General features: G+C 35.1%; 4 protein-coding genes and 2 long non-coding RNA genes across 8 annotated transcripts; 5 read left to right on the top strand and 1 right to left on the bottom strand.

The window, feature by feature from the left end:
- Positions 1 to 3,845: 3,845 nt before the first annotated feature.
- Positions 3,846 to 5,799, top strand: LOC113493560. Its single transcript, XR_003400575.1, has 2 exons — positions 3,846 to 3,968; positions 5,439 to 5,799. It is a non-coding gene; the product is annotated as an uncharacterized LOC113493560 (long non-coding RNA).
- Positions 5,800 to 5,877: 78 nt separating this feature from the next.
- Positions 5,878 to 6,962, bottom strand: LOC113493559. The gene is made up of 2 exons (XM_026871594.1): positions 6,490 to 6,962; positions 5,878 to 6,406 (listed from the first exon to the last, which is right to left on the bottom strand). The coding sequence occupies exons 1-2, from the start codon at positions 6,888 to 6,890 to the stop codon at positions 5,944 to 5,946; spliced, it is 864 nt and encodes a 287-aa protein (XP_026727395.1). The 5' UTR covers positions 6,891 to 6,962; the 3' UTR covers positions 5,878 to 5,943.
- A 61-nt stretch (positions 6,963 to 7,023) lies between these two features.
- On the top strand, positions 7,024 to 11,403 carry LOC113493558 (integrator complex subunit 14). 3 transcript variants are annotated; one of them, XM_026871592.1, is made up of 10 exons: positions 7,024 to 7,237; positions 8,095 to 8,249; positions 8,375 to 8,510; positions 8,640 to 8,752; positions 8,932 to 9,124; positions 9,324 to 9,424; positions 9,905 to 10,003; positions 10,325 to 10,511; positions 10,698 to 10,846; positions 10,929 to 11,403. In XM_026871592.1, the coding sequence occupies exons 1-10, from the start codon at positions 7,219 to 7,221 to the stop codon at positions 11,160 to 11,162; spliced, it is 1,386 nt and encodes a 461-aa protein (XP_026727393.1). In that variant the 5' UTR covers positions 7,024 to 7,218; the 3' UTR covers positions 11,163 to 11,403. The 3 variants fall into 3 exon arrangements, with proteins under 3 accessions (XP_026727393.1, XP_026727392.1, XP_026727391.1); XM_026871591.1 differs by lacking the exon at positions 7,024 to 7,237 and adding an exon at positions 7,478 to 7,978 and having other exon boundaries at positions 10,701 to 10,846; XM_026871590.1 differs by lacking the exon at positions 7,024 to 7,237 and adding an exon at positions 7,478 to 7,978.
- Positions 11,404 to 11,522: 119 nt separating this feature from the next.
- On the top strand, positions 11,523 to 16,425 carry LOC113493557 (transmembrane and TPR repeat-containing protein 4-like). Its single transcript, XM_026871589.1, has 11 exons — positions 11,523 to 11,954; positions 12,091 to 12,529; positions 12,604 to 12,846; positions 13,038 to 13,243; positions 13,454 to 13,634; positions 13,943 to 14,151; positions 14,583 to 14,690; positions 14,899 to 15,040; positions 15,439 to 15,553; positions 15,833 to 16,021; positions 16,282 to 16,425. Exons 1-11 carry the CDS (start codon positions 11,734 to 11,736, stop codon positions 16,410 to 16,412), a joined length of 2,184 nt encoding a protein of 727 aa, XP_026727390.1. The 5' UTR covers positions 11,523 to 11,733; the 3' UTR covers positions 16,413 to 16,425.
- A 1,360-nt stretch (positions 16,426 to 17,785) lies between these two features.
- Positions 17,786 to 22,717, top strand: LOC113493553. Its single transcript, XM_026871585.1, has 5 exons — positions 17,786 to 18,291; positions 18,698 to 20,632; positions 20,748 to 20,929; positions 21,272 to 21,466; positions 22,225 to 22,717. The coding sequence occupies exons 1-5, from the start codon at positions 18,201 to 18,203 to the stop codon at positions 22,483 to 22,485; spliced, it is 2,664 nt and encodes an 887-aa protein (XP_026727386.1). The 5' UTR covers positions 17,786 to 18,200; the 3' UTR covers positions 22,486 to 22,717.
- A 1,272-nt stretch (positions 22,718 to 23,989) lies between these two features.
- On the top strand, positions 23,990 to 24,557 carry LOC113493556. The gene is made up of 2 exons (XR_003400574.1): positions 23,990 to 24,148; positions 24,412 to 24,557. It is a non-coding gene; the product is annotated as an uncharacterized LOC113493556 (long non-coding RNA).
- Positions 24,558 to 24,570: the final 13 nt, after the last annotated feature.

The raw sequence follows: 24,570 nt of genomic DNA, 5'->3' as shown, positions 1-24,570 counted from the left end.
TAATCTATTTATGTCTGGTTTTATTTGAAAGTAACGAAAATATCTTATATCACTTCTTTTGTCAGCATTCTCGCATTCACTAACTTATACCTAATACTTTTCACTATCGTGAGCCTTTTTCTCTAACATGATAAATAATAAAATAAAAATAAATGCGGACAACATCACAAACATTGTTCTGAACCCAAAGTAAGTTGTTAAAGCACTTGTGTTATGGAATTCAGATACAACGAAGGTACCACAAACACCCAGACCCGAGACAATGTAGAAATGTGGATTTTTACATTGACCCGACCGGGGATCGAACCCGGGACCTCAGAGTAAGCGACACCTTGAAACCGGTGCGTACGCCACTCGACCACGGAGGTCGTCAGATGATGAGGTCTGGCAGTCTAAATGAGCCAGAGCAGAAGAAAAATGAATACCTGCCTACCCGGTCTTCTTACCCAGTTACCTGATCTCGACACTATATCCCATAGTCAGGCTGATTGTCAAATTAATCACACTTTTCATAAGACATAAAAACAGAAGTATACCATCATGTGCATAAAACTACATGTCACTCTACATTACCCATTCTTGAGGAATAATCTTTTATTTTACATATATTGAATACAGATAAAAAGCACACCACAAAATTCATACAAGTATCTAGAAACAAGACAAATACAGTGTATGTAATATAAAATGATGAAGATACCGTGTTTAATGTTTTATTCTGATGCTAACTGCTACCCGCAACTACACTTTCGATTTTATTTCACTTCACACTCAAATAAAAAAGAAGAATTATCCTGCTCATACCCAAACCTACCCTTTTATTTGACACTGGCTGTTGCCCGCGAGCCCGCCCGCGTAATATCGCAAATGATCCTACAAGAACAGAAAATCGAGATAAAAACCTATGTATTAATCAAGTTTATAAACTATCTGTGTACTAAGTTTCGTCTAAATCCGTTCAGTGTTTTTTGCTTGAAAGAGGAACAACATACAAACTTTTGCATTTATAATATTAGTAGGACTATCCCCTGCTCCAAGTTTCACCAAAATTCGTTGAGTAATTTTTAGGCGATGATCACGAACACGAAACTACTAACACCATCAATTACGATTTTGTTGGCTGTGTCTTTTAATATCAACTTGTCACCCCAGTACAAATGTAGGTACATGTCTTATTTTTAGAGTTCCGCAATCAAATTATCAAAACAATACAAGTCTAGTATGACCTTGGTAAATTGCTCACATGTAAACAGAGTATACTGTATGTCTATATCTATTCATTAAAAAAAAATAACGAAAATGGTACCCACAGGTACCTATGAAAGAAACAAGTGGTGGATAGAAATAAGAAGCAATTTTGCAATATAAAATGAATATTGTGAACCAAAAACGACATAACCAAAACCCGTTCTTCTGGCCGAGTATAAATAGGCACCGAAACTTTCCCGACTGGCCGAGTGAGGATAAGAGTATAAGAGTTATTTATCACAATTATAGGGATAATAACTTAGATATTAATCGACTATAAGGTATATAATATGCTTTGACAAAGTTGTATAACGAGCGGTGTGGCGGCGCACCGCACCACCGCATCCGCGTGGAATGCAAGACGGCGCGCTTTGCGGCGCTGTGCCGACGGCTAAAACCAGCCAAGACGTGGTTTGTAAACCAAACGTAGCTCACAAAGTAAGGAAACTAAACCCACCTCACGCGAAGTAGGTATGTAGCACCAACCATATAATTATCAAAGAGAACTCTAACATGCATAGCCTATTTTCTACTTTACTTTGAATTTTTCTTCTTAATGAGCAAACTAAAACTAATGACAAATAGGAAATCGGTCTAAACATGTTATGTGTTGTTTACCTCCACCAGCTTCACTTCATGTTTAATGCAACTACTGCTAAAAGCTATGCCGATTCACTTTTAGCGGTACTCGAAATCCATAAACCGTATCAAATATTCACCGCAAAATAATACATGAAGTGCACAATCTAAACTCTACTATTCCGCTTTATGCACTTATAATTTAATTCTTTAACCTCAGACCAAACGCTTTCCAGAAATTCTAACTATGCTCGCCGTCATATGTGCTCTGTGATAATATATTTATATTTGCCCCAAGTGCATTGCCGCCGCAGCTTTCCGAAATGTTATTACCGAGATGATACGCTCTCTCGCCGTTTCATATAAGTATGGAACAAAGTCCTACTCAAACAAGCCTTAAAGTCGCCATTTTAAACCTTGTCTCGGAGCAGTTAAGCATACATTTAAAGTTTGAAATGTATTGTGCTCTTTTAAGTCTCTTTTATAAACTGCCAACTGAGATGTTAAAGTGAATCAGATAAAATGAATTAAAAAGAACGGACAAAGTCGCGCGGCAATTATTGTTTTGGAATAAAAAAATGACGTGTATGGGTAGTAAATATTTCATGTGCACTGAATTGTTTACGAGGCGGACAAGACAGCAATTAATATTTTTATAGACGGTCGTCGGCTCATCAATATTAAACTACCCTTCGAATAGATCTTCTTTATGTTAAGATTATTATCTGTTGATCGCAATTAAGCTTAGTGGAATATTTCCTAATATTTTTAGATTCACAGCTGAGCAAAGGTACTTTGAAAAAATCAACAAATCAGTTGACTATATTGTGTTACGAATAGTTAATTGTTTTATTTACGAGTTAAGTAGGATAACGAGCTTTTAAAGCATGTAATGGCTCTATCCAAAGCTATACTCCAAATAGTAGATAGGCATAAAACTTCAGTACCCACTAGTGTTATTTGATTTAAGTCTCTTTTTGGCGGATTAAGCTAAGCCCTCCATTCGTCTTACCTCGAACTTTAGCAAACGAGATTTAAATTTTGCTTTGGACGTAATCGGTTGCTCGGAAAATCGTTCTAAACGATATTTCGTACCTATACCTATGTACTTACATCGAAAAATGTAAGAGGGTTTAATCCTTTCAACATGTCCCAAGTGTCAAAGTTAAAAACATTTTGAAAACCTCATATAAAACTAGAAGATGTTTTATATGCCATATAAGTACTTCACCTCTCTGAAAGTTTTAAGATTTGTAAATACGACTTATTTTGCGAGGTTTTAACGAAAATTCTCAAGTAATATCCTGTACAATGTTGATCGTCTGCCGTCTGCGTCACGTTCATACCAGAAACGCCCTCCGACATCTGAAAGTTTCTATTTCCCGAAGCTGCGCCAATATATCGTGAATTTACTGCACTCACAGACAGTAAATAGGTTACAAAGTAAAATTTTAAATTCATTCCTGATTTTGTTGAGTTCTTACCGTGATCAAAAATTTACACGTAGTTTCACTCTCGATAACAAACGCGATTATTCCCACCCACTAAACTTATATTAATATCGTAGATGCATACATACTTCCGAAGCCGTGTCCCAGTAACCTGTGACGTTGACCAATAATGCAATAGAATATAATGCAATTGTCTATTCCCAACCAAGCCCACATAGGAGCCTCGCTGGTAAAGTGATTATCACGCTCTGGTTACCTCTTTTAACTTGAACGCAGGTAAAACTCAGGGATAACATAGCTGACGTGTGATGTAAACTGATCATCCTCAATGAGACCCCATTTATTGGATGTATACTTTGAGCTTACATGTGTTTCGCATACTTTCACTCCTCATCCCTTCACCACGCAAATTATTTGATTAAAGCCGTTGCAAAAATACTAAAACAAATTGATTGTTATAACAAATCTGTAATGAGGTTCCTCTTTGCAATACTTCCATAAAAGGTTATGTTAGTTAAACAAAACTCGTTTGTACATTGCTTGTACATTGCCTATAATCTCCGATTGAAACTTATCAGGATGTCATTAAATGTCATAAACATCCACAAAGCAGTGTATTGGTAACCAAAAATGTAAATAAAAATTATTTAGGAACTAATTCTTAACTTGTCAACTGTACCAGCAAACAGGGTAAGAATCAAGTTTTATTATTTACATCGCATGCACTCTTTTTGAAACAATTCAATGAGACATGTTGATTTTCTGAAAGTAACAATATTCTATCAAAATAACGTATTTTTTTAATCGAATTTTAGTTTTTCATTACCTGTCCCGTCGGCATTCATCACGGTACTTGCATTAATTAGAGTGACTGCGGTGATACTAATGTTCCATATTCCCTTTCACTAGTAGGGAAATAGATAAATTAAGATTCTTAAACGGAAAATCACTATTTTTTTATGCTTATTGAGATCTTTTGTTGAATTACTTTTGCTACCGTAGTAAAGATACATTATACATTAAAATTTACCTTATTATATACCTATATTTCCGCAGTCAGGAATAAAGTAAAAGAACTGCTTTAACCTAAAATTTAATAACAGGTATTATTAAAGAAAATACGCCTCTACGTAATGAAAATTGGTTGCCTTGAGTATGATGATTAAATTATACCTGAGTAAGCAGCGGCTTTGCTTGATTGTACTCAGTAAAATACTTAGTCACTTAGCATACGATCGCTACCGACCCTTGAAAGTGGCTTAGTGTAAAGAATAGTGATAAAATAAACGAGTCCTTATCTAACGCGCAGTTTAGATCTGTAGGTAATGTAAGATATTTTCGCCAAAGTCCACGTTTTTCTCTGATAGTCATTAACTCGTGATTTCTTAAATTTCCCCTTATGCCTAAGCAATCTCATTAAAATTGTAAAAACAGTGCCGCACTACACGTTGCTTCAAATTTCAATACTTGCCTACTACCGCCTACTAGTTACCAGACAATGCATCTTGATTCTAGATTCCTTTTTTTTAACCCATAAATTTTAGTTAACGACCTCTCCAGATACGTTTCAGAATCTATCATCATATCATTGTATCATAAAGAATGACATGTTATGAATAACTTTTGGGACGACAGTATGTTATGTAGTCAGTGACAAGCTAGCATGTTCGAGTAAAACACCGACGCGTGACAGTGTGTGAGCGGCAAATTAACATTTTAATTGTGAACGTCATGTACCCGTTTTGGTACATGACTTGTGGTGTCGGGACAACCCTCCGGAAAATCACTGTTTGGCGAATGACGTCCAATCGTGCGTATGACATGCACTTAATGGGTTATTATAATTTTCGACGACCCACTATCCGATAGGTTAAATTGGACGCACATCAATGTTGCCGTTCAGAGCCTTAGTAAGACTGACAACCCAATTTGCAGTTCAATAACATGAGTAGGCATACGCAAAGTGATAGGTAACTTATGTATAAAGTAAATAGGTTCCTAAACTATTTGGGTTGAAAAAGTTACCATATTGGTGGATACAGCATCATCTCTTCAGCTACAGATTTGTGTTTAAGCCTAACTCTACTCAACTTTCCCATTCTTCCCACTGCTTATAAAGCTTTTCACTTTTAAAATTTAACAATTATCCATTTACTACAGTTATCAAGACCTCTTGAGCAAAATGTCGACCAAATCCAGAGGCAAGTCAAACATCAAGATAACGCTGGATACAGCGAAAATATCAAAATTCCACCAAGAAAACAACATGCTGGCGTATACCGTGCTTACGTTCTTCGTGGTGCTAATCTTATATGTCGCAACTAAAGACTGGAAAGGCTACACTAGTCCAGAAGAAGTGGACCTCGGAGCTGTGCAAGTACCGTCACATGCCTGCAGGCGAAAACACGCGCATTTACGCAGGCATTCATAAATTGATCTAGACGAGAATATACGGCAAATAAATATCTAAGGTGACAAGAAGTAAACATCATACACTGCAATATATTTTTATTTCATGTGATTGATGATTTATTCCGGAAAGGAGCAGTAAAATATAAAAATTTACAAGTATTTAAGACGCTATTTTTCAAATAAATAGAAACAATGTTAAGAAAACATATAAAAGGCAGGTTATAAAAATTGGATTCCAAAACGATACCTTAAATTACGGTAAGTCTACTCCAATATCTGAGTCGAGCTCTTTTAATTCTCGTTTAACTATGCTCAAATCAGCAAAGCACGCCACTTTAAAACGCTGTGCGCTTGTTGCCGCCAATCCAAACAGATGACCATATTGCATCATGAGGTCTCCAGTTCTCACAGGGCATCGTGCTAGATCTTTTACACATATCGAACTGTTACTATTTGATTTAACATTTTTTGATTGTGACGTTCCATCTTTGTCGCTCAAGCTAACGTGTTGTCTCGATAAAGATCTTCCTACACTCGTAGGACGCCCAAGTATATGGACTTTTGCGCTCCAATCCAACTTTTTACCGATCGGTATCACTTCTGAACACCCCTCTATATTTTCGTAACTAGATAAAAGAACTAGCCTTTTGGAAACTACTCCGTCATGGGGTATAGGTTCTGTTACATCAACAGAGAAACCTTTTTTGCATCGTGGACTGAAATGTTAAAGTATTTCACTTGAATGATCAAATAATGTTTTCTATCTACAAAAATTACGAAAGTACCTCAAACGTCTCACTTGGTAACGCTTCCCAGATACATTCGCACAGGCCCAGACTTGACGCATACGCCGTTAGCTAGAACTGACGTGGAGCTGACTACAGCCGCAACGCACAACAGCTGTTGTGTAGTGGCCGAGTGGATTCTTGCAACAAACTTATAATCGTCCATTTTTACACGAAAACAACTTAATTCACTATTGTTGTATTTTCTAACAGATATAAAGCCTCTATAGTGCATTATAAAGCTGTTTATGACGAGCGCCATTGTTAATACAAAAATAGAGACCAATAATGCTATAACACTTGCTTTGCTCTTGTTCGATCGATCGTCCCATGGTGTATTGATGAAATTATAACGAAACTCTAAAAATTGTGACGAACTATCAATTATTTTATTATCATCTACATTATCTTCCATTTCTACAAGCAAAATTGAACAGGTTCACACATTCAAAGTATCTAAACTGTTAAAATCTAGGTGGTCGAATCTTTGTATACCTATGTAATTATGTATACATTAAACTGAACGCGCGGTTGGGTACCTATGCCTATCAATTTTGCAACAAAACTCCATAGTCAGATTTCAAGGCTTCTGAATAGGCACCAACAGGCTGCGGCAGGGAGGGCGGCCTGTCACCCAATCAGCTACCAAGAAGGGAACGTGTGCTTCGGTTTTATTTAACAAAGAGGGAGGGGTTAGGGCTCCTGTCTGTCGAGAAGTCCAACAGGAAGAAGGTCAGCTAGAGATGCGCAGACCATATGCAGGTAATTCCGTGTCTATAGCTCAGGCAGTTAAAGGGAATGTTTTTAATCGATGCGAGTCCAGAAAATCCGACCTTTGCCGACCGCCATGCCTTTGGCGTGGGTAACAGTCATTAGCGTTTCGACTAGACAAAGAATTAAACACTAATAATATAGATATTTTTAATAATCAAACCAAGTTTAAAATAAATCACAAAAGTGTATCAAAAGCAGGTGCTAAAATAATAAAAGGTCATTTCTCGCGTTTAGTTTACCACTTGAAACAAAGTTGGTCATTTTGACAAATCAGACAAATGTCACACGTTATCCTCATGTGTTGACAAGTCAACGTCATGTTTGTTGATTTTTAAACTCCCGGTTTATAAACTTGATTACGAGAGTAAAATCTACTAAATAATCTGTTAAATAACCTAACCCAGTGTCAAATAATCAACAATAAACCACTTAAAGAGTGTACAATATCAAACCAGACCAGTCTTTTCAAATCCCTTTAAACAAAACAAATGATGAATGATATCTTTTAGTTGTTTGTATATTGTAAGCTTTAATAATTAAAAATGCCTACGGTATTAATGTTAGATGTATCGCTATCGATGTCGCGTCCCGTACCGACGTCGGACACTACAGAGACTCATACTAGATTTACGATAGCCACTGCTGCTATCAACACATTTTTGGACTACCTATGTGTTCACGCTAAACTAGAATATGTTGCGTTGGTATCCTTTTCGTCGATGTACGAAGGTAAGACATTCAAATTGTACATTCTTTCATTATATTTCACAAAAAGCTATATAGTCTTGTGTATTTTATTAACAATCAAAACCTGATCTCTCATTTAATAATATTATTGTTTTCAGTGGCCGTCCCTTTCACCCGTGATTTTGACAGCATTCGCGGTAAGCTGTTACAGCTTGATGAAGGAGATAAAACCTGTATTGATACTGCCCTCCTTGGTGTCAACCAAATAGTACTTAACGAGTGGGGATGCCAAACACCAGTGCAGATTATATTGGTACTTATCAATTTAAGTACATATGCTAATTCAAGAAGATTCTAATACTTGTGTAGGCCATTGACTGAACAAAAATCACAAAAATTAAAAACAAAAACTATACTTATGTATTCTTATTTATATAGATTACAGACGGCAGTAGTGGAGTTGGTACTATTGGTAGGAACAGGATTGTACAGGCCCTACCATTACCACCCTCATATCCAGCCAAAATACATGTACTGCCTATAGTTTCCCCACATGATACTAGCTTACAACATGGTGAGTTTATATTCTAAATAGTAAATATAGTATTCTTTTAATGTAAGGTGGAACCTAGAGATACCTTCAGATAATGATACTTATGCAATTGATGGCAATTTTTTTGTATCTTATATCATTTATTGCCAGCTATGCCGCTGTACCAGAAAATAGTGGACCTGGCCAATAATACAACTAGCAATTCCAATGGCAATATGTCACGAGGGTCCATTTACTGTCCTGATCAACTAACTGTTCCTGGTGTAAGTATGAATAAATCTTTTATTGAGAGCTTAGTCTAAGTCACAGACTATTTTTAAAGAATAAACTTACATACTTATTGTAAAAGTGTATGGAATCATTCCACCCTTTTTTTTACTTCAGATGATAATAACCAGTAGGCATTTTAAATTTGAGATAAATAACTTGAATATTCTTGCAGGTTATAACAGCAATTACTCGCCTCTGCGAGCAGCATTACCAAGAGTTTTGGTGCACTCTGAAATGCGGTCAGTTGGAGACACGGGTGCAATTGTTCCCGGCGCCGCAGACTGTGTCTCATGAGGGCGTTGACTCGACGTACACATTAGCCAATCAATTACATGTCATTGGATTTCTACAACAACAAGAACTTGGTAAATGTGGAACCTTTTTAAACCCTTACCGTTATTTGTGGATTTCTATTAATTTCTAATAAGTCAAGTAAAAGTCTCAGGAAATGTCATGTTAACTACCTGTGAGTAAAAAAAAAAAATATGTTCTTGTTTTCTAAATATTCAATTTTCTATCATTCTGCTTGTCAATCTGTCAAAGTTTAAAGTTTATTCTTATCAGGAACTCCGATGGCTATCAGCAAACACCTCGTAATACCACAAGCGCAAGCGGGCGGGAATGCTGGGTCGAGAGAGAATTACGGTTCCAAAACACCAACTAAGGTTAGTCAAATGTTCTCGCTTTATGGCTTATTTAGATGGAGCGAGATATATTGTCAGTTGGATTACGTTGCGGTGTATATCATAGGCTGCAATGTATCGCAACTCGCACTTTATTTTCCGCTTCTGTTAATTATCCTTAAAAGGTTTACCTGTATCTCAAATCTATACTAATATTATAAAGCTGAAGAGTTTGTTTGTTTGAACGCGCTAATCTCAAGAACTACTGATTCGAATTGAAAAAATATTTTTGTGTTGAATAGACCATTTATCAAGGAAGGCTATATAACATCACGCTGCGACTAATAGGAGCGAAGAAACATGAAAAATGTGGTGAATAACGGGGAAAATTATTCATCTTTGAAGGCGTTGCGTGCGCTGCGAAAACGGTTCAAGATCTTCTAACCACGTGGACGAAGTTGCAACAGCTAGTTTAACTATATATGTAATCAGAGTATAAAAGTAGAGTTTTATTTCTTACAGGAAGGCTCCTCTAGTACAGATGGTTCAACTACTGAGGATGACCTATCGGATCCTAGTAAAATCCCCAATTTCTGTGTCCTGCTACATGGAGCACTGAAGGTAAAACATTTTTAAACAAATGGTAATTATTTTGCAGCAAAGGTAAAAACACAAACAACCAAACAGAAGGCTGAAATTTACTTTCACTCACTGCACAAGAGGTAAAAGAACTCGGTTACAATCTGATTACTAATTGCAATTATTTACCAATACTAGTATTTAGGACATACTTATTTATATTTTAGGTGTCAAGCCATTTCTCTACCTAATATTACCGATACTGTCATTGGATTTCATTTTGTTTTTTTTTTTTTAATTTATCTGTTCGGTTTAGGCGTTTCCTTTACGTCGCTTTTGTCTTACTGGCACCATATAACGCAGGTGGAAGGCATGGCGGCGGTGGTGCTGCTGGGCGCGGAGTGGTGGGGCACGCTGATGGCGTGGTGCGAGGCCTCGCGCTCGCGGCGCTCGTGTCTGCTGCTCAGCGTGCTGCGCCCCGGCAGCGCCGCCGCGCCCTGGCTCGGTGCGCTCGACCAGCTGGGGCCCGCCGACGAGGGAACTACCGCCGGTAACTATATATCATAGCATTACGTTGATGGCAACTACATTATCAGAACTTTTACTCAATTTCAGCTTTTTCCGAGTTTCAAAAGGTATTCTTATTTATTTCTGTTTTTGTCATGTCTACCAGTTTATAAAAATACGTTTGTAAAAAAAAAACTAAATCAGTAGTCTCATGCTACATATTACACAGCAGAAAGCTTCCCGGTGCGGTCGTGGCGTTCATACAGCAGTGGGGGCTCAGCGTGCGCGTGGGCGCGCCCGCACGCGCTTCTGGCTGACGTGCAGAAAGTGCTGCGACACGCTCGGAAGCTGCCCGACAAGACACAACATCTATTTAAGGTAAATTAGTTGAAAAATAGACGGCAACATAATAATTGCACAGATGTTTAATTTGTAATCTAAAATATACATTTTTTTTTAGGAATTAAACAGACTTCGACGAGCAGCCATTTCATTAGGCTTCTCAGAACTTCTCACAGCGATCGGGAACGCATTAGAGCGTGAATGCACGGCATTGCCACCTTCAGCACCTTCCGAATGCGCCTTGCAACTAGCGCATGCTGCGAACGCCTTGCGAGACCCTAGGACGGCATTAGATATTAAACATACGCTTACACCACTTGGTCCAAACTATAACGCATCTATTTCACACTGATTAAAGCGGTTCCAGTGACCAAGTCAATCATTGTAAATAATGATGTCTTATCAGTTTTTTTTATGTTATGGGGATAAGTTAAACTAGAAAGAAATGGTTCTTTAAACTCATGAATGTATAAACGTCATCGTTAGTTATTTTAAATTTAAATATTTAAAGTAGTAAAAGAAATACTTTTCCACAATACAATGGCGTTTTATTCCATGAACTGCGTATTTCAATAACAGTGATTTAAGTAAAATGTGTTGTTGTCTTAATCACAACCCTTGGATTTACGGACTACACACGGATTTACACACGGATTCCAATGCTAGGCAAAGGCCTCCCCTTTTTTTCCAGCCTAATGTTTCTACTCAAAAAATCGTTTATTATATTTCTGCTGTGTGTTACAGACAACCATGCAGACAACAGCACTATGACGTAAAATGTTTATATGACACGAATGTCAATGTCAAAAGATTCCAAAACACACAGTTATTATACTTCGATCAACGATGTCAAGTTTTATAAAATTGTAAATTAAACTTGTGTTTAGTTTTCCAACAAACTGACTCAATATTTTTAGAAAGTAATGGCCTATAAATTATTATGTATTATAAGCTTGTCATCATTACCGTATTTATTTACTTTGACCGGAGACTTTGTTTTCGACGACTCAGAAGCTGTAGTTAAAAACAAGGATGTTATTACGGACTCCTGGACTGAACCATTCTTCAATGACTTCTGGGGAGCTAATATCAAGTCAAATTTAAGTCATAAATCTTACCGGCCTTTGACTATTTTATCATTTAGGTAGGTTACACTTAATAATTTCTTGACAATCAGTGAAATTCATAATTCGAGAGATTTTTTCATCAAATAAAGCTTTTATTCCTTTCTTCAATAATAATCGATACCCAGAATAAAACCTATTATTATATTTTTTCAGAATAAATTATTGGTTAAACAATAAAACTTTATCTGCCTTCCAATTCAAAGCAACGAATCTTATATGTCATGTTATATGCTGCATATTAGTGTGGAAAGTATATCAAAGTATTTTATATAAAAATAACGGAGCCAATATCACTTATGGAGATAAAACAAAACAGAAGTTATTGAACAATATAGATGAGAATAAGAGAAAATGGTGGATGGATCAAGCATATTTGTCTTCTCTGCTGTTTGCAGTACATCCTGTACATGTGGAAGCTGTGAGTGGTGTGGTTGGACGAGCTGACCTGTTAGCAGCTATTACATTTTTCCTAGCATTCCTATTTTATAAGAAATCAATGACTAGTCACACATATAAGTACATCTATTTATTTTTTACTGTCTTATTATCAGGGATCTCTATGTTATGTAAAGAAAATGGAATAACAGTGTTGGTAAGTATAAATTAACCTTCTATTATAGAATGAATAAAGTTTTCTTATTTTACAAATAAATGTTCTTTTTTCAGGGCTTCTGCTTAGCCTATGAAGTAATTTTTAAGTTTCGAATTTGGAAAAGAGATCCAAAAGTAACGAAAACATTCTTAAATATTAAATTGCACTTAAGCATGGATTCTGTTATAAGAATAAGCATAATTACAGTTGCTATAATAGGACTTCTATATGGGCGATGGCTTGTGATGGCAGGAACCAAACCAGAGTTCAAACCTATAGATAATCCTGCAGCTTTTGCTGATAGTCTTTTCACAAAGGTACATAACTCATAAGCATATGAATATTTTTCATTTAAAACGTTTCTGATCTCTATTTTGCCCTTGAATTAATTAAAATATATAAAACATGTATGGTGAGTGTTAAATGTGTTGCATTGCCATTTATTTTCCTTTTTACTTATACTGTGTCAAAGTAATGTCTTACTTAGGTTTTTCTTGTCATGTTGCAGGTGGCAACATATAATTATGTATACTTCCTAAATCTTTTGTTATTTATTTGGCCTAAGTGGCTCTGTTACGACTGGTCTATGGGTTGTATACAGCTTGTCCAAAATCTAACTGATAGCAGAATCATTCTTATAGCTGTTATGTACTTATATGGATTTTTACTACTAAAATCTGTGATAAGTAGAAAAAATATGACATCACACAGCAGGTAAGTTTTATATTGTTAACATCATTCATGCTTGTATAGCGACTGTTGTAGATGCTGATGAACTTTTAAGTTCCCCAGTTTTAGTTGTGGATGAAAGACCACATATAATGTGCCATCCACAACTGAATGTTTCACTTTCAAAGGACTCTACTTGCGCAGCTATTTTCATATACATGTATTCAATGTGTTAATAGTTTTCACATGTTGCAGGACAACCATATTAGCAGTATCCTTAATTGTGATACCATTTTTACCAGCCAGTAACATTTTCTACCCCGTGGGGTTTGTGATAGCAGAAAGGATTCTTTACATACCATCTGCTGGCTATTGTCTACTTATAGTTATTGGCTTCCGGAAACTTCTAACTGGAAGAAAATTATTAGTTTGTAAGGTTTGTCTAATATTCAGGAAATATTTTAAGTTTATTGAAATGTCAGTGCACAAAACATTAACAACTATTAACAAAATGCATACAAATCGCCACCATGACGTCGTTGCATAAGGCTTAATATCTTATTTTCAATCTTTGCTGCTTCCATTAAACCAGAACAGACGGATCTTATTAGATACATAATTTAACCAAACCAATAATAAAAATCATTTATTAACTTGAGCTGTGTTTTATAACTAAAAACCACTGGCATGTAAAGATGTCTCAGATATGACAAAATCTAATTCGGAATCATCTTTTTATTACAGAGTGGTGTGTTAATATTCCTGTTATTATTACTGGTTTATTCGGCGAGGAGCTGGCAAAGATCCATGGAGTGGCAGAACGAATACGCCTTGTTTGTTAGCGGCCTGAAAGTGTGTCCACTCAATGCCAAGGTTCATTATAATGTTGCGAAGGCTGCGGACGCTAATCATCAAGTAACTTGGGCGCTAGCTGAATATAAGGAAGCTATCAGGTAAAATTTAATAACATAAAAGCTAAAATGCAATTCTGATATCTCGGATTACCAAAGACCAATGTCTAAAGCCTAAAGCCCTCAATTTCATCATCCAGTTGCCAGTTGGCTTACTCCCGACCGAATCGATATCTATTTCAATCGATTGTGATCGATTTGGTACTCTTGAACCCGACAATAGCGCTAATTCATGGATTGGTACGAGTTGGAACAACGACAATGGACCGAGTGGACGATGCTTATAGGTCGCTACTCGTATCTTAGTTGGTTCGATTATTTGGGGCTTGAATCAAATTCGCTGATACTCAAAGAAAAAATAGATCTAAACCAGATTTTGGGAATAAGAGTAGCTAGAGAAACTAGCAATCTGGCTCTTCCTTTCTCTGGCCATTGAATTCAGAACTTGAACTATAATAAAACTGCTGTTACAGATTGTATCCAGAATATTATCAAGCAATGAACAACTTGGCGAACATACTGAAAAACCAAAAACAATTTGGTGAAGCTGAATTTTTCTTTCGATCGGCTGTAAAACTTAAGTAAGTAGGGTAGCTAGGAACATTTTGATTTAACACTAAATAAATAATATAACGATAGAAAATATATAACGGTAAACGATTTTTTTTTTAATCATTATTAAGACTTTGATTGATGAATTCAGAAAGTATCTGTAAAAACTGTTGTTAGGTACACATGATTTTCGTTGCGTGCAAATATCAATTTCTATACTAAACTCTGTGTCCACAGAAGAGATTTTCCAGCAGCATGGATGAACTTAGGTATATTACTAGCGAATACTAACAGATTTGAAGAATCAGAACAAGCATACAAAACAGCAATAAGTTATCGAAGAAAATATCCTGATTGCTTCTACAATTTAGGTAATTTGGTAAGTGTTGCAGGATCTGTTCCTTTGCGTCTAACTTTTAATTAATTATTCTAAAATTGCAATTAATACCTTAGAACCAAAATTTAAGCCAATTACAAGTGGATTGTATAATAGTGTCTGTAAGTCTAGACTATTTTTTTGTTTAATGTTGCTTTTTTTCGGAAATGAGGAATAGATAATAGTCAAAACCGTGTTTCTTATTTAAGAAATCGAGAAGCGCTGCTGTTTTGAGAGGTGCAAATGTAACTATTGAAGCAATGCTGCTTTATCATAATTCCTCTCCTAGTCCATGTTCAAAGAGTAGTTCGGTTTGATAGTGTCTGATGAAATTTAGTCATTTGTATGTCTTTGTTATATTGGTTTTTGATAAATAAAAATAGGTATTTATCTTCCTTTAGTATCTTGAGATGAATAAAACCGAAGAAGCTATAGATAGTTGGTTCCAAGCAATCAACGAAAACCCCAAACATATCTTAGCTTGGACAAATGTAATGGCATTAATGGATAACACAGGTAAATATGTTTTAATACCCTTTATTTATACAAACTATAGACGGCTAATACTAAACTTTACATTTTAAAATTCGTAAAACTGAGTTTCAAAAAGACGTTTTTAACTGGCGTTGGGCGATGTTATCGGTTTTTAATATTATTTTAATTTATGACACTGGCAAACATAGCTTAAGTAAATTTTCCATAATCTGTTATAAACTAGTACTCACGGAACATATAGATAGAAACGTTATAGTACTTTCTTTAATAGAGGTATTTAATCCGGATCTTCAATTTTAGGACAAATCGATAGAGCTTTGAAGGTCATACCGAAAGTCCTTACAGAGCTACCAGAGGCTCCATCAATTAATTTCGCTATTGCCAATATGTACGGAAAAATAAATCGGTATGAGGAAGCAGAGCGCCATTTTATAAAGGCAATTAAATTATTTGATACACAAGTGCAGGCCTTACATTACGCTAATCTTGGTAAGAACGAACATATTTACATATCTAGACAAAAAATATAGCCTATATATGTGTACCTAGCTTCTTAATAAAAAAATGTATTCAAAGTATTTTTATTTATACGTAATCGAAAAGTTTAGTTCCTAAAAAGTAATTATTTCATAGCGAAAGTTCTACAAGCATTTTTTGTTCATCTAACTGATTCATCAATACTCATTTATTTTATCATTTGTTGTGCTCATTACCTCAACTAATCAGATCTTTTTTCATTTCTTTACCAGGAGTACTCTACCACCGCTGGAAAAAAAATGACTTAGCAGAGGAAATGTACAAAAAAGCATTAAAAATTGATCCAAAATTTAAAACCGCTCGCAAAAACTTAGAAAGTCTTTTTAGACATAAAAATAAATAATATGCCTACTGTATTGAACCATTTCCTTTCAACCCCTTAATATTTACCGTGTAATATCGTAGTCATAAGATGCACGATATTACACGATTGTATTAATTCGTTATATTATGTTTTCATATACGGGGTGTCCTAAAACTCAACGATAATCTGAGACCGGATGAAAGGCCAAGTGATAACAGATCAGGGAAAAATATAAAAAAAAAAACCATATCACTCAGTTCAGCGATAAGAGACATTTAAAAAGTTGAAATTCGACATCCCTCGTCGCATTTTTAAGTCCTGTCATCACCAATGTGACAATTTCGCTGTAAGTATTTTAATTCCGGGATCTTCATTAACGATTCTATTATTCGAAACTATAAATTAATGCAATGAAAAAAATTTTTTTTTTTTTTTTTCAAAAAATAGAAACAGATTTTTTTTCCCTGATCTGTTATCACTTGGCCTTTCATCCGGTCACAGATTATCGTTGAGTTTTGGGACACCCTGTATAGTAGAAAAGTTTTTTATGACCAAGTTACTTGCATTATATCTTAATTTGAAATGGTCACATCTTCCTTGTCCTACCTGCGACCTTAAGCATGCGAATTCTGTGATGTTAAATCGTCTAGATACGGCAAAATATTTATATTTAGGTAAATGTAGTTAATAAACTTACCTTTATACAGGGTGTCCATTAAATAGCACAACATACTGCAGGGGGTGGTAGCTAGAGTCTCTACCTATCAATACAACACAATATATGTTCAGCAAAATCTTACGGATTTACAGTTTTACAAAATTTTCCTTTAAACAGATGTCGTAATGAAAAACTCCTTTTCTAGTACTTTTTTTACAACAAATTATTCGTGAATAGTTACTTTATTCATTGAAAAGTCTTTTTCCTATCAAGGACAAGAATGTTTTGTAGAAATACTAATTTTTGATTAAATTGGCACAGAACTATTTTCTTAACACTTAAGTTCTAGTTCCATCCCGAAGCTAGTAGTACTCTAGCTATCACCTCCTGCAGTATGTCATGCTATTTACTGGACACCCTGTATTTTATAACTACGTTCTACCATATTTATACTACCTGGGTGCGACGGGTCGCGGTTTCGATACTTCGATTCACCGTGAGGTGAAGATTATTTGAGTAATCCACAATTGCTTGTTCTGAGTCTGTGTGTCTTTGAGTATATATTGTCAGTGGCAGCCTTAGGGGGTGGCGAACAATGCAATCGGCCCCACGACCCTAAAATTGTTAACTAATTCGTAAGTAAGACTATCTAAAAAAAAGCTCGTGATTTTTTGAAGTAGCAAGTAACGCACTGTACGCAGATCATTTTGTAATAATGTGGGCTTTTACCGTGTTTTTTTTTATTTCATCGGGAGTGCTGGCCCCTAGTCATAGTGGTGGGCCCCTGGTCATAGTGAGCCTCTAGGCACTAGCCTAAAGTGCCTTTTGGATAATACGGCACTCTTCGTTGGTTACACATTTAACAAGAGAAGCCTAGGAAAGTAAATAAATGTAGCCTTCCTTAATCTCAATTATATTATCTGTGCCAGTATTGATTAATTGCACAGATGTTTCCCAATTTCACAGAAAATATTACAGGTCTGTGCCGCAGACGACATATATTACCTGTGGGCTGTCATTCATTGTTTTTGTATTTTAAATTGAGCCAGATTACTGATTAGATCAATGATTAAAGTCTGTACGACGAAATATTATAAAAACGTGATTTATAAGGAGACAAGTGTTGTTCAATTTTAAAAAGATACTTCGTGTACTATAGTTTCATAAACATGAATTTCACTCCCGAGCTATCTGCATTTCAAGGCGTAATATTGTCTGCCGACAACATTCATCACTTTTCGAAATTGTCTTGTAAAGGCGGTAAGTAATTTAATTTAGATTTTTTTTCCTAAAAGCAATGATAAATATTAAATCAAATACATACATATATAAACCTTAACATGGCAATTGTCTATTAGCACCCTGCACCGCCATCTGAAAAACTGATTAAAAATAATAAACAATTAATCGTTTAAACAATACCGGTGTTCTGTTAATATTGGTACTTTATTGACTATTAACTAAACTAAGTTAGACCTCAAGTAGGTATTGTAGGTAATTGGTTTTTTTTTTTTGTCGAAAATCGTATGTTTAGGTGATACTCCTTCTATCAATATTATGTTAAAACAGAAATGTTTGATTTTAACCATCTGTAACAGTGTTAATTCCTTAGAATAGTCTCCAACATGTCATTGCCTTGTTTATAATACACACTACTATATTTCAGGCAATGAAGATAAAGTTAAGACTGTTATAGATCACATAAAGAGATTCTTAAATAATGAAGGCTATATAGACGAAAATGGAGTAATAGATACGATGGCACCAAAAATGCGCAAATTTGCCCTTTACATTATTTTAAATAGCGAACTATCAGTTTTGGATTCCATGGTCGAGCTTGAAGGTATATTTCTTGTTATCTGGTCAATACCAACAATCCCCAAATATTTAATGTGCGAGTTAATATTTAACCTCCACATGGAAGAATTTGTTTGGGAAATAATCACATATTGTCAGCCGGACTTAGCCGTGCAAGTAGCTTTAACTATACAAGAAAACTTAAAATACTTAGATCCAGTTGAAGGTCTACAAAAGTTGTACAAGTTGTCAGCTGCATGCTACTCACTTCTATGCAGATTGAATTGCTTTGAAATTGAGGCTAACAAGTTGTCCTCCCATTTAGCCAGTGGATATCTAATTCTACACAAGACTGTAGATTACTTTGTAAGCCCGCCAAATTCACATAAATTAAACTCATTAGGAAATGATGATTTGTATAAATATAATGGAGAATGTCTGAAAACCATGCTTTTATTGATTTATGAATGTTTTACAAAGTTCACTCAAGATCAAAACTCAAGCTGCTTTGATGCCCTGTATAAAGCAACATATAAAGAAGAAGATTTTAAAAGTAATCCTCCCACAGAAAAAGTTTGTGAGATTGAAGACAAGTCTATTATGAACTGCATAAATAACATTAATAAAATTTTACTTGATAAATTCAAACTTGTTGTAATGGAAATCAGTGTTGATATTTTCTGTGCTTGGAGTGAATTTGAAGATGAAGATGGTAAAGACATGCAACAATGCATTGGAGAACTATGTCACAAGGTACGGATGAAGTTACTACAAGTGAGCCAGGTGGCCGAGCACCCCGTTGTCAACATGATCCAGCAGATGGCACGGCAACCTCTCATCATAGCTGATGTTATAAACTCCACTGACACTAATGTGATTATTCAAAAGATAAACAATAATGACCAAGACAAACTTTCCTGGATACATGCATTGGTAAATAAGGAACAGTTGTGCCAGCACAGTGATCTCATCTCTGTCATTGACTCAAATATTAGTGTCTTTGATCCACAAGAATGTTTAACATTATTCTACAAATTTACCAACTACTACAAAAGTAACTCTAATAATAGTGAGCTTGTAAAATCACTGGCCATCAAAATTTTCCAATACTGTGATGCATCTGACAAACATGCAATATTGCAAGATCACTTCAGTGAAAACCAATTTATAGATTTAAGTGATGATGAACATTTTCATAATGCATTGACAGAGATGTTTAACAAATTTGTTGCTTCACCTGATGTGGACTTAACAGAGGTATTGAATGCCTTCCTTCAGAATCCCAGACAAGTTTACAATAAAATATTTATCTTGGCCAAAGAAAATAATCATTTAACAAGCACAATGTTGAATATTATGGAGTTGCTCAAAGACTATTCAAATTATTATTATGTAACTGAAACAGAACCTTGTATCATAAACATTACCAAAAATATTCTTGAGGCCAGTATAGAAACTGAAGCCCAGCGAGAAAATCTTCTTAGATTCCTATGTGGGTTGAAGAACAGTGAAATAATTCCAGGGACTAAATTGCTACTGTTAATTATTATGCCGAATATGCATAAGGCTCTTCTTAGCAAGGACATTCTCAAGATACATTTACAAATTCAGCTACTGAGTGAAGCTTATGCTGTCAGTGAATTATTGAAGTATAGAGCACCCATGCTCGCCATGTTGAGCCAAGTAATGGATGTAGTGCGCTGGCGTAACATAAAGGTGTTTTACTCTTATGCGCCTTTGACCCTCCAGCTTACATTAAACTTCCAGAAGTCTATAATAACGACATACGATCATGATATACCAGGTGAGTTATGTTACATATTTTTTATTTAATCAAATTAGAATCCTTTTAGTACATATATGTAGCCATATATTACAACAGTAGTTCTTTCTTAATGACATGTTGTTATCATTTACAGAAACTGAAGGAAATTGGCTAAGGATGAGACTAAAACAGATTAATATGCAATCTCAAAACAACTTTTACTTCAGAAAATTGTGGAATCATCCATCAGAAAGTGACACATTTTTTCAGACAGTTAGCGGTATTTTAGTAGAAGATACTACAAACCGTAGTGAAATAGCAGTTTGGGTAACACAGGTCAGTCTTTTAAAATATCAAGCTTGATTTTACCTTACCTTCAGTATAGCAGTTAGAGTCACTAACCACTAGACAAAGAGACCAGTCAATAAAATAAATATTGAACACTTAAAGAACAAAACAACTGATAGTACATGAAAACCAGGAGGTCTACCATCGTCTCTTAAATTAAGACTACGGCAATTTATTTTAATTAGATAGACATCCTCTAGTTATATAAAGTCTTAATACTTAACTGCATACTATACTTGCAATATGCCGCCGCTTCGTACGAGTGCAACATAGAAATCTGTCCTGTGTTTGTACTTTTGAATATTTCAATATGATGTCCTGTTGTCACAGATTCTCAGTTCAGGTACACAAGAGGAGTGGTCTGTAGTGTGGGATGACTTGTCGTTGAACATTGAAGATCTCGATGTATTGTGCATCTTCCATGACGCTTTAAGAACCATCACGAAAGCCGTCGAAGGCAGCCGAACGCCGGCAACCAGATCTTGTTTATTCTACTGCATTCAAAATCTTGTGTATGTTATACGGGTAAGTTTATTAAATTATTTTATTATTATGTATATATGTATACAAGTAATACTTTTTATAATTTCCTTAAGTGATATTCGATATCGACAAAGAACAGAACCTAGACAATAAAATAAAAATACTCGATATACATTTTAAATTCAGGAATAATATAGCGGTATGTCGGCCAGTTGATTGATCCTTGAAAACCGTGCTCATTGCATAAGGAACAACCAACAGCACGCAATTACATTTTAAGACGTTGAAAAATTACTTTTGCGCAGGTACAGTCAGCAACAGTATTTGTTTACTACAAACACTTTTAAAAATCGCTACTTTCCCACTATTCCTACTAATATTATAAATGCGAAAGTAACTCTGTCTGTCTGTTACGCTTTCAGTCTAAACCACTGAACTGATTTTAATGAAATTTGGTACAGAGATAGAGTTGACCTTGAGAAAAAACATAGGATAGTTTTTATACTGGACTTTTGAAGAGTTTTCTTGGAAACGCGATATAACCGACCTCGACGCGGGCGAAGCTACGGGCGAGAAGCTAGTAATCAATAATATGCTAAGTTAGCAAGTAAATGCTTTTAGGGTTATACACCTAAATCCTATTAAATTCATCAAGTACTGTTACTGACTGTACAATATCAATCTACCTTAACTGTTGTTACACCAAACTGACTCACTTATACTCCACATATGTACACCTTCGTTATTCTACTTAAATATTTTAAATATGTTTTAGTATAATCTAGCTCTTTTTCTTTCAGTACAAGTTCATAAAGGATCCGCTGACAGACAGGCAAGTAATAAGCGTTGCCTTCAGTCTGTCCAAATTCCTAAAGGAAACAAACGTCGATGATGTCAATGAAATCGGATCCAGGCTAATGCCGTTGCTTGCTTATTTAGTAGAAAACAAGAACTCCTATTCATCTGATGTGCCCAGTTACTTTAAGAACACAAATTACTATCCAATAGTGTGTAAAGCATTTAATTTTAATAGTGAAGAAAATGTCGGTAACACCCAATAGAGCAGATATTTACAAAGTTTTCTGTAATTATAAATGTATGTTAAATACATGTTGAACATCTGCATAGAACAGCACATACTTTCCTTAAAAATAATTAATATTTAAATATAAATATTTATTATACCAATATATATTATAAATATATCGATGTCGTAGTTAATACGGGTATATTAGTGGTGTTCTCATCTCATTGTGAAATAAACATGGATACAGTAATAATCATATTTTTATTCCAATAACGTGGTTTTTTTTTACATTTTATTCAATTATTATTATAATTGGCTTATTAAAATATTTTTTGTATTTCATAAGAAATACACACACATTTGTAAAGGTATCTAAACAGACAAACAATGTTATAATAGAGAACCTAAATCACAAACCCTACAAGTTAGATTAGTATTTCATAATAAACTACTTAAAGAAAGAAATGTGGCTAAAATAGTTACATTCTAGAACCCTTAACAAATAGTACGTTATGATCTCAATTTGCTAACAAGAACAGAAGACCTTGACCCCAACATCCAGCACAATCGAGGCGCGTACCCCTCACTCAGCTTGAGTGAAGATATTTTAGACGTCGGTATCGCGCGAGATTTTTTCTCGCGTTACAGTTTTATCATCGGACATGTCTTCGGGACGCAGTGCTCTCTGAAAACCACGTTGATAATGTTTTCACTTGTTTCTGATTTTGAGTGCTGCGCCTGTGCAACCAGACAATCAGATAGGGATCTTGGGAAAACAAACAATAAATATTTGATCTATGTAATTTTATAAATATAAAAAAAATAAACAGTTACCGGTCAAACAAGCCAACTTTGCCAATCAAGGTATCTTTGCCCCAAAAGCAATTTATAAGCAAATCCTCTAATATAAGAAACAATTTTAGTTTTATGGCAATATTTATTATTTGGGTGGAAAGTTGATTATAAATGTTACAATAAAACTAAAATTGATTCTTATGTAAGAGGATTTGTTTATAAATTGCTTTTGGGGCAAAGATACCTTGATTGGCAAAGTTGGCTTGTTTGACGGTACGTAAATTTGTTACTTAGCAGAGATAATCACATATTAATAATTACAAAACAAAACTTACCAAGGAGGCTAGACTTAGCAAGGAGTTACAGCCTAGATAAGCGATTAGAGTCGCGGACACAGCTATCTATACTTTTCTGCTGGAAGTCACTTTTCCACGCGGACGAAGTCGCAGGCAAAAGCTAGTGCAAAATAAATCAAGAATATAACTGTCCCTTTAGTTATTTACACAGACTAAACTACTCATCTCAGATAATTTAAGAGATTCTTATCAATGCCGTATTAGCCGTATAGATTAGCTGTTTGTTCGACGACGTAAAAATGTAGGTAGGGTATGAGTACACTTAGTAGTTTCATAAATATTTTTTTGTACAATTAAACCTCCATCGTAATGAATGTCTAACTGTAGTGCACTCAAATAACTAGTCAATTGTAATGTCATATTGTGTAATAAATTGTCAGATAAATTATAGTAACAATGTTTCTTTATATATTTTCATTTTGTAGTTGTGACGAACCAGAAATAAAAGCAAATTTGAATGACGACACATTCCCAAGTTCCGACCAAATTTGGGGTATGATAGGAACTATATTGGCGACTGTTGCATGCTGGTTTGTGTATACAAAGGTACCTAATCAAAAACATTGTCTCCTATTACTCCCATTACTACTAATACCTATACTATTGCGCTAGCGCTGCATGTGGAAGTCGCGTACTCTCATATATTAATCCAAAATCACTCTTTATTGTAGTAAAAATACACTCAAAACTAAGTCTATTTCAGAAAAAGTGGTTCATACTGAATGCAAAACAAATACCTACATTAAATGCATTTCTACTAATATCCTGAAGTACTTGAATTATTATTAACCTGATTGTAATTGTCACAGATAAGACTTGGAAGAAAAAGGTCTCAAGACCATCACATCCCGCATAGTAAACCAAGAGTAACAACCAATGCACGTAGAGGACACATGTGAAAATAGATTAGAAATAATAGAAAATATTATAGAAATATATTTTTATTCTTAAAATATAATATGGCTCAT

This window comes from Trichoplusia ni, chromosome 4 (genome assembly GCF_003590095.1).
Source record: "Trichoplusia ni isolate ovarian cell line Hi5 chromosome 4, tn1, whole genome shotgun sequence".
Classification (NCBI taxonomy): domain Eukaryota; kingdom Metazoa; phylum Arthropoda; class Insecta; order Lepidoptera; family Noctuidae; genus Trichoplusia; species Trichoplusia ni.
Note: the sequence above shows the minus strand (reverse complement) of the source record. Positions and strands in the feature narration are given on the sequence as shown.